The sequence below is a fragment of the Morone saxatilis genome, unplaced genomic scaffold (assembly GCF_004916995.1).
Source record: "Morone saxatilis isolate NCDOM2014 unplaced genomic scaffold, NCSU_SB_2.0 Contig2, whole genome shotgun sequence".
Lineage (NCBI taxonomy): Eukaryota > Metazoa > Chordata > Actinopteri > Moronidae > Morone > Morone saxatilis.
The window spans coordinates 1,980,100-1,989,300 of NW_023339762.1; the positions used below are offsets into that span (position 1 = coordinate 1,980,100).

Genomic DNA, 9,201 nt, shown 5'->3' on the forward strand with positions numbered 1-9,201 from the left:
CGTTAAAAGGCAGTTTTTCCTTGCCCCCGTCGCCAAGTGCTTGCTCATGGTGGTACTGTTGGGTCTCTGTAAATGTTATAAGGAGTTCGGTCTAGACCTGCTCTATTTGAAAAGTGTCCTGAGATAACTTCTGTAATGAATTGGCGCTATAGAAATAAAATTGAATTGAATTGAATATATTGTTATATATTGTTGGATGATGCACAGATGATTTTTCTTCCTCATCCTCTTCTTCTTTTAATGTCCTGTTAGCATGTTGGTCAACTGTAACGCTGTAACTGTAACAAATTTCCCTCTGGGGATCAGTGAAGTATTTCAGATCAGATCTCATATTTCTTCCTCAAGACCTATGATGGTTTGATTTAGATGTTTTTAGGAGTTAAGACCTCGACTGACATTTCAGGAGCTGTAAGCGTTTACGCCTTGACTCCAGCGAGCACTTCCCCACCAGAAGCATTTGTTTTGTTGACTTGGTCGTTTTTACTTGATTTTTATGCTCCTACCATTGTTTAATTAGGCTAGGTAATTTAATTTCGTTTTCTGTCCGTTTTTATGTTGAGTCTGCACAGGGTGTTTTATTTTGAAAATTTACCAGATGCTCTATACCGTTACAGTGGCAAGGGCAACTTGATGTGGCTTTCATCACAAATGTGCGTATTCTCCGCGGAACAGAGCAGACGCCTGCAAAACGCGCTAAGCGTTACAAGCATTGTTTAGAACTGCAGTGATCAGCTCCCCACCATAGTGGAATCCAATAGTTACTGTCCAACTGACATTGCTGATACTGACAACTGCTTTCAGCGTTTACAAGCCAACTGACACTGCACTGATGCTTCCATTATCTCTGTTGCTTCATCTACAATCGACATTTAAACTGCTTTCATTGCTTACTAATCAGAGACAATTTCAACACCTTTCATGGCATAGACAACATTTAACTGCTTTCATATCTTCATTACCAAATACGATATGCTTGGCTTGATTTATAAGTCTGAGTTGTCTCTCACCATGACTTTGCGGAGCTGGAACTTGCGAGTTCGTATGTCCTGCATCAGCATCTCGAAGGGTGTGAGGCTGAACTCTGTGGGTAGCGGGTTGAACGGCTGCTCCTGCACCTTCTTCAGCTTCACTCCCTGCCTGAGCTCCTTCATCAGCTGCACCCACAGACGTGCCTGGGATGGAAACAACAACAACACCATCACCACATCGGCATCAACACTGCCTTCTTCACTCAAACACACTGATGTATTGTCCTCGCTGTCACACTGTGCACTCATCGGTTTCGTCTCACCCAGTCTCTGTGCTTCAGCGCATCCAGCTCGGCTGTGGACCTGTCTTCCACAGCTTCCTCTGTTGTGATCTTCTTTAGCATCTGTGCAACAAAAAGCAAGAAAAAGACAATTTGTTGTTACCTTTCATTTAAAAATTGCAAGCTTGAACAGTGACATCGGTAGTATTCTGATGGCAACAGTTTTATGTCTTCTTTTGGATTGATGGTGGTGGGTATCAGCGTGCATTGCTGTATGCAACAGTTTCCTTTCTAATGATACTACCACATGGGAAAGTGCCACCACTGCAGTGACACAAGTCAAGTCAAGAATTAAGGTTGAGCAGTGGAAGGTAACTGTGGATCTTGTGCATCTTATCTTTATCATTCTCTGCTCTGTCTCTGGCATGTAAGCAGAAATATTAATGGAAAGGGGTATAAGCATTTCAAATTCAGAGAGTACGCACTCAGCGAGGTGCTGTTAAAGTCCAGTGAAATAAATGAAAAGCATGTCATCGATCTATTTCCCCGAATTTATTCCCCAGCTGTTCTCACCTACATTGCTATAAAAGTAAAATCGGCTTCTTTTTTAATATAGATTTTTGGGGCTAGTTTGTCTTTATTATATAGCTTAGCTGAAGATACATGGAAAAGGGGTAGAGAGAGAGGGGATGATACGCAGTAAAGAGCCACAGGTCGAATTCAAACCCATGGCTGCTGCACCAAGGACTAGCCAGCTCTACCAGGTTTGTAAAGGGCTTCTTTAATATTGACAAGACGACCTAACGTACCTCCTTTGCATTTCTGATCTTGATGAGGAAGGTCTGCAGCTCCAGAGTCTCTACAAACAGGGCCCTGCAGACAGCCTGGTAGTGCTCTGGAGCCAGGTTTGGGTTGGCTAGCCGAGACGCACACAGTGCCATCACCTGGCGGAATGTACACACTGGCTTTATTACTCCTTCCTGCTCCTCGTCTTCCTCCTCCTCTTCCTGGCCGCTGTACCCCTCGTCTGTTACGCCGTTGCCGGCTGTGCCGTCACCCTCTCCGTCCTGGTCCCCTGCCGCCATGCGTTCAATGAGGCGCTCCAGCTGTGGGCTGAGCTCACGCTCCTCACTGTCGTCCAGTCCCCAGTCCAGAGCTCGGTAGATGGCCACACCCAGCGACTGGACCAGCTGGAGGGAGGGATCAGAAGACTGTAGTAAATAGGTTGTCCTTTACCAAAAACTTTGCCCATACTAAGCCAAACACCCAAATACGTGCACACTAATCCAACATGAGTTTTGCATAAAAGACTCATCTGATTGGTCAAGTGTGAGATTGGTGTTAAACAAATGAATGTGATGTGGACATTTCATATAAAGCAGTTTTTGGAGCAACTGACAGTAATTTGCTTTCTAACCCGTCACCTCTCACCCTCAATCAGCAAGCATTACATGAGAGGAAGCTGAGACCAAAGATTTGAAATTAGTATCAACGTGAAATTTGCCATATTCCAGGAGGAGGAAGGTGATGGCACAGATGTCTTTAGAAAGGTCATGTGTAGGATTTTATTGCAAAATACTGTTCTATGTTGCGTTAACTGAAATCTTCTAATTCACAATGTGTAAAATGTATCACCTGACGCTCTGCAGAAGGGGAAAGCGGAGGCCCGTCAGTGTCATCTAAAAGAGACGAAGGAGGAGACACACAACCAATCAGGAACTGAGACACACATAACTTTACTTCAAGAACAACAGACCTTTTTCACAGCAGCCATTTTTACATGAAATAGTATGAGTAGTAATAATTAAGGCTCCATTCCATTTAGTGTAGCAGAGCCTTTCCGGTGAGCCAACATGCACAACAGCAGCACCCTGACCCTGTTTGACCTGAATGGAACAGAACCTTAATTAGTATCACTGCTAACACCTGGGTTTACCCTACTAGTTCATGTCAAAATGGCTGCTGTGAAAAAGGTCTATTATTATTATTTCTACATCTGATGTTTCTGCCAGAACGGGCCATTTCACTTAGGTCACTTTCCAAACACCATAGAACACCTGTGAGGCCTTAAGCGTGTTAATCTATTAAAGTGTCAATAGAATTGATGAAGAATGAATAATACATAAACAGTAGTGATATACACAATATACAGTAAAACATTTACTGATAACTTCTATTAGGATTCTAATAAACAATAAATAATTTCTAATAAAAATAAAGAAAGATTTGTTTTTATTACAGTATATACAAATAAAAATAAAGAGTGTCTTGTAGATTGTATTATTTTATCATTTCTCTCAATTATTTTTTATAATTTGGGAATTCTATGAGAAAATTAAATTCTGGGCACAGACTTGTTATTTGTCTAACCAATTATTTAAGTTGCTCATTTTAATAACAAATTCATTGTTAAGACTAATTAGGTCTTTCTTTAAAGATCCCCTTCAGACATTGAATTATCCAGTGGTGTAGCTGCAGATTGCGACTTGTTTCAACCTTCCTTTCCTTCCCTTTTCCTTTATGCGTGAAGGAGGAACTATGGTGGCCACAAAACACACAAATGGCCCAGACTACAGCCAGTGTTTGGTTTGTCCATTCTGGGCTACTGTACAAAAACACAACGCTTCATATATTGAGGTGATTATGCACTAATGAAAACATACCCATTAATATTATATTCCATTTGTGCCAATATATCCTCCTAAATATTACACACTGGACCTTTAAAGCATATATACAAATAGTTTGCTCAGAAAAAAGTATAATTTCCACATTAAAATCCTGAAAAGTAATCTCCTTGTACCTCATTAAAACCTCCTAGAATGAATATGCAAAGGTTGTTGTTTCTAAAGTTTTCCTTGGCTGGACAACAAAGATGTTCCCTACTCACTGTAAAGTCCCATTTCTAGTGGATGTGGCCACTGGGGTTGGGTTTCCAAAGTTCTACAACACACTGTACAAGTTGCATTCTGGACAGGCTGACTTTCAGGACTATTTGTGCGATGTACCAATCATGCTGGTAGGCCCCGCCCCTTAAAATCAGATTTTCAATGAGCACAGAGAAACTTTCCACTTTCAGCAGATGAATGTGAAAACATCCTTCTAGAGTCAAACTCTGCACAGCATTCACACAGCACACTGTAGGAACAAGAAGAAACACTGATTTAATTTCATTTTTAGTATGGGGCTAGCACAAACTCTCTTTTTGAATGTTCAGAGCTTTCTAGTGTTTGAAGGGACTGGATAGTTCCCAGAGAACAAAAAACATTTTGAATAAAATAAATATTTATCCATTTTTTGTGTAGAGATTATGTTTTGGGACAGTGAGAGGGTCTTATCTAATATCATTTTTCCAGTACTAGTCCTATGAATGTGGAATAATGGTGTAAGGCTTGTTGGTGTAAATGTTCATTATTGTTAGAAAAGGCACTGTTGTCCTAATTCTCACTCTGCGCCCAAGGTTTGATACTTTTTTACAGAACTTCAAACACATCTTATTATTTTGGGCTTAGTGTCTTCTAATTAGTGAACCCCAGATTTTGCTGCCCTATAAAAGAACAAGTTCTATGACACCTTTAAAACTTTAATCCGTATTTTAAATGGTTTGAGGTTTCATTTGCAGAGTTTGCTGTAACATGCTCCTGAAGTTTTTTCTTTCTGCCAACCCAGTTAAAAACTAGTTTTGTTTTATATCAGCTTATTTTAATATGAATGTGAGAATTTGGAAACACCACAATAACAGACAAGAGACAAAACAGGTAGTACTAATGGTTGCTACTGATTTTCTAGATTCCTAAACTTCTAAAATAAAGCTTTTAACTAACAGCTGGCACTCTCTGCAGTCATGTTGGGAAGAAAGATTTATACTTGGTATTAAATGTGATTTGTCACTTCCTGCGGTTGGACATACATACAGATATTACTTTGAAATGTTGCCAGGGGCAGCTTTACACAAAACACTAAAACTAACGGTCATGCTGTCAACTTTATTGTAGTAATAAAAAACCATGTCAGCTTGTTTTCAATCTTCTACTCATTAAATCAAATATGTTACTCCGTATGTCCCAGTCATAACTTGGCCATGTATTATTGTCTCACACAGTCAGGTTTGGCGCGCCTGTGTGTGTGCGAGAGTAAAAAAGCTCTTTCTCCCAGCTCAGATGTCAGTAATGACACCCGAGAGGCCTGAAACTCCTCGATCAGCAGCTCTCACTGCAGAGAAACAGGAGAGTGGACGGACAAGAAAGGCAGCAGACGGAGACAAAGACACAGAGAGAGAGAGAACCCGTGGAAACATCAGGGAAGAGAGAGAGATGAAAGGAGTGAGGGATAAAGCAAGGGAGTTATGAGAGAGATCAGCAGAAAAAAAAGAGATGAGAAACGGGCAGCGTAGTGTGGACGTGGTGATGGGGGCCGATCAGCCTGCCACAGCATCCTCCCCTGTCAACAACAAAGTGCTGAGAGCAGGACATGAAGCTGAGCAAACAGAGCATCACTCTGTTCCCCGTGTGAACACAGGCGCTGCTTCAATCTGCAACAAAAGGCAGCAACTGACACTGAAGGAGGGCAAAAGAAACTCCATTATGATGCCCTCCCCACAGGAGTGAGATAATATGAACCCCTGCAAACCTGTCAGTCAGGTTTCAAATAATGCATTGCCTGGGCAGGTCACACAGTGTAATCAGTGATACCTCTGCCAGTTTCCCACAGTTACGGGTCACTGAACACCAAAGAGGAGGGGAATCTGCAATGAAAACACTTCCAACAGCCCTCTGGCTTAGATCTTGAAAATCACAATAAACCAATTTGCCATATGGACAGGGAAAGGATGTTTAGGCCATTGAGAGAATTGCAGTTTCTCTCCAGAGCTAAACAATAAAAACAAACCATTTTATGGCTGTTTTTTTCCAAATACATGTCAACAGCTTTAGCGGTTTAGGTTATGAGATTATAGAAACGGCTGACTCCTTCAAACTTCTGTTTTTGTTAAAATCTTTTTTCGGCTTTATTGTTGAAACACGTATAACTGACACAGATACAGTCATTGGAAACGGAAGGGTTTGGATTAAAGAGCTTTCGTCAATCCACCGAGCCAGATCAGCGGGACCAACCAACACCACGGCAGGTGCTGTCGCCCCAAGAGGAGAGGAAGAGACCTGGAATGGAGACATGCTGGCCCAGCTTGGATTTAAGGTTGCTCCTGGCTAATGTCTGGTCTGGATGAAGTGTCCGTTAAGTGTCCCAGAGCGGCGTAGCTGAAGAGACTTGAGACAGCAGAAGCACTGTCTGAAACGCAGTGCTACGCAATGTCGCTCAATTCACAGCCCAAGATTACAATACCACTTGGGAGAAAGCCACGTAGCCTCTGCCTCACTTGCTCTCCGTCTCATGGCTAGTCAGTGTTTCAGTGACCCCAACTTTCAGCTCAATATGTTAACTGACGACTTTCAGCCAAAAAAAGTCACCAGTTAAAAGGGTCACAGACCCAGGAGACTTGCTGTACCCCTTACAAAGTAATTATCATAAACAACAAACTCACACCTGGGTAAATTCCTTAACTGCGACACCCATACCATGATATGCAAAAGCACTTCAGTTCTATGCAAGCGAAAGCGATGTCACAGCCTCACAGCAATCCATCCAAAAGCAGAATAAATATTTCAGTCTGGACTAAAGATATTGACTGACCTACCAGCCAGCATGGCCACCCATTGAGTAAGTAGTAAAAATAGCCCTAAAAACAGGGACAATCTGACAACTATCGTCTGCTATCAGTTCCTATGGATGTCTTCAACTGACAGCAGGCAAATATTCGATCATGTTTTGTCTGACTGCCCCCTCCCATCACACCCCACGCTGTTCCTTTTCATTAGCCTTAACCCTCACAGTTAATTCTCATTCCCATACACATACACTCACAGACTTGCACTCACACTAACATGCATACTCTCCCAAGATGGACTTTGCCATCTGTTGCCATGGTAATAAGGTCTGAGAGACCAAATTCAAAGAAACCACAAAGTGACAGAAGAAAACTGGGCTGGGAGAAGCAGGGCTAGTTAGAAATAAATAAGAGACAGAAAGAGCAGAAATAAATGAGAAAAACTGTGTGAACAAGTGTAAACCCACAGTGCCCATTGGTTTGCAGACCACCTTGAGTCTGGCATCATGGCTGTCGCCATCTTGGTTTTTTAGAGCTGGATGTCACCATATTTGGATGAGTGCGTGGATCTGGTAGGTGATGTACTGCGAGTTGGACTGTGCATGGTTCACTTCTTTTTTACAATCGCTTCACATTTTAGACCCAGAAGCTCTGTTCACTAATATATACTGTCAATGAGTACACACGTCAGGTACAGTGAGTGTAGCAATTATCTACGTGTCAAGTCAAAGTTCACCTTTGCACTTTTTCCAAATCCTTATGAGTGCATTTATTGCAGGAGAGCAATAATCAAGGGGAAAATAAACCACTAAAATAACAGTCCCCATTTATATATTTGGAGGTAAGCATTCAGATAGAGTTGCATTTCACATGAGCCATGCATCAAAGCTTCCCTCTGCCCTGTGTGATAGAAAGGTTGAGGAGCAGAGTGATGGTGTAATGGGGAAACCCTGCAAAATTTTTCAGAGTCTTGAGTTTCAGCATTGCTCGGTCAGCTTTTTGTCTTCCATCTAGAAAAAAAAAACAGTTGACATTTGGGTGATGCAAGCTTTTTATCTGACAGGAGTGATATTTATCTGGACTTTGACTTCCTGCTGGCGAATCACCCTTTAGCCTTGTCTGGCAGCGTCTTTCAGCAGCTTTCAAACTGAAACTGTAAGGAGCTTCATTTCAAAATTTCAGTTTATTGTGTACAGATTAGGATGCAGCCCAGTTGATGCAGGAGAAAGATATCCAGAGTTGAATAGATGACCAATCAGGAGCTTTTTAGCACCTCATACTGTACCAACACAGTCTCAAACTGAAGCTTTGGAATATGGGACATTGCAGCTGCAGTGCAACAATCTGTTTATACGAGAATATGATTTCCATTAGACCCACTTAGACATAAATCTATGAATGAGGCTGAGACAGGTACAGTGCCATTAAAGTGATCCTGAATCATACAAGGACAACGCTGAAACTGCAATGGGATGGGACACGCGTCAAAGTTCCAATCCTTAGTTTTACAAAAAGTATTGTGCTTCCATTTAGACTGGGTGGGAAGCCCTGACTATTGAAAACTGTCAAGTACCAAAAGCTGACCTCCAATGTCTAGACAGAGTTCTAGTCTTCTTTACTTATTATTTGATGACATTGTTCCTTAAAGTAACACATTCACCAAAATCTACTTTATTCAGACAAAGTTCTTTTATGGCTGCATTTGCTTAAAGGTTATATAAACACAATTCACTTGCCAGACAAACTGAGAAAGAAACAAAATAAAACTTCAAATAAAATTGTCCTTGTTTGTCTTTCCAACAATCACCAACTATGGTTTGGTTGAAATAAACCCTTAATTCACAGTAAGATGAGAAAATAGCTGTGAAACAGGCTGCTACGGCTGCCATGTAACATTAACTCATCATTGGGTACAAAAACACCGTCAAAGTATGACGTCAAAGTGTCTGACAACATTATGGAAAAGGGGATCGAACCAACAACCTTTCGATCAGTGGACAACCCACTCTGCCTCTGAGCCACAGCTACCCAATCAAAGTAAACAGAAACTAAACAAAACTCATCACAACAGTCTTTGTTAGTCTTTCCACTGTTCCAACAATCACCAACTTTGCTTTGGTAAAAATAATAATAATAATAATACATTTTAAAAATCCTAAAAATGACATGGATGAGAAAAACAACAGTTTCAGTCGCTGTACTTAGCTGCACATGGAGGCCAGACCAGCTATGTAAACAAACCACAGAGAGGCTGCGATAGCAACACAGGCAGAGGGAGTGTGACATCGAT

At 41.4% G+C, this 9,201-nt stretch overlaps 1 protein-coding gene across 1 annotated transcript in view; it reads right to left on the reverse strand.

The window, feature by feature from the left end:
- spire2 (spire-type actin nucleation factor 2) overlaps nt 1–9,201 on the reverse strand; it is a 35,461-nt gene that overhangs the window by 22,971 nt on the left and 3,289 nt on the right. Inside the window, 4 exon segments of the mRNA XM_035665670.1 lie at nt 1,008–1,172; nt 1,292–1,372; nt 2,059–2,439; nt 2,885–2,928. Of these exon segments, the coding sequence (XP_035521563.1) occupies nt 1,008–1,172; nt 1,292–1,372; nt 2,059–2,439; nt 2,885–2,928 (671 nt within the window).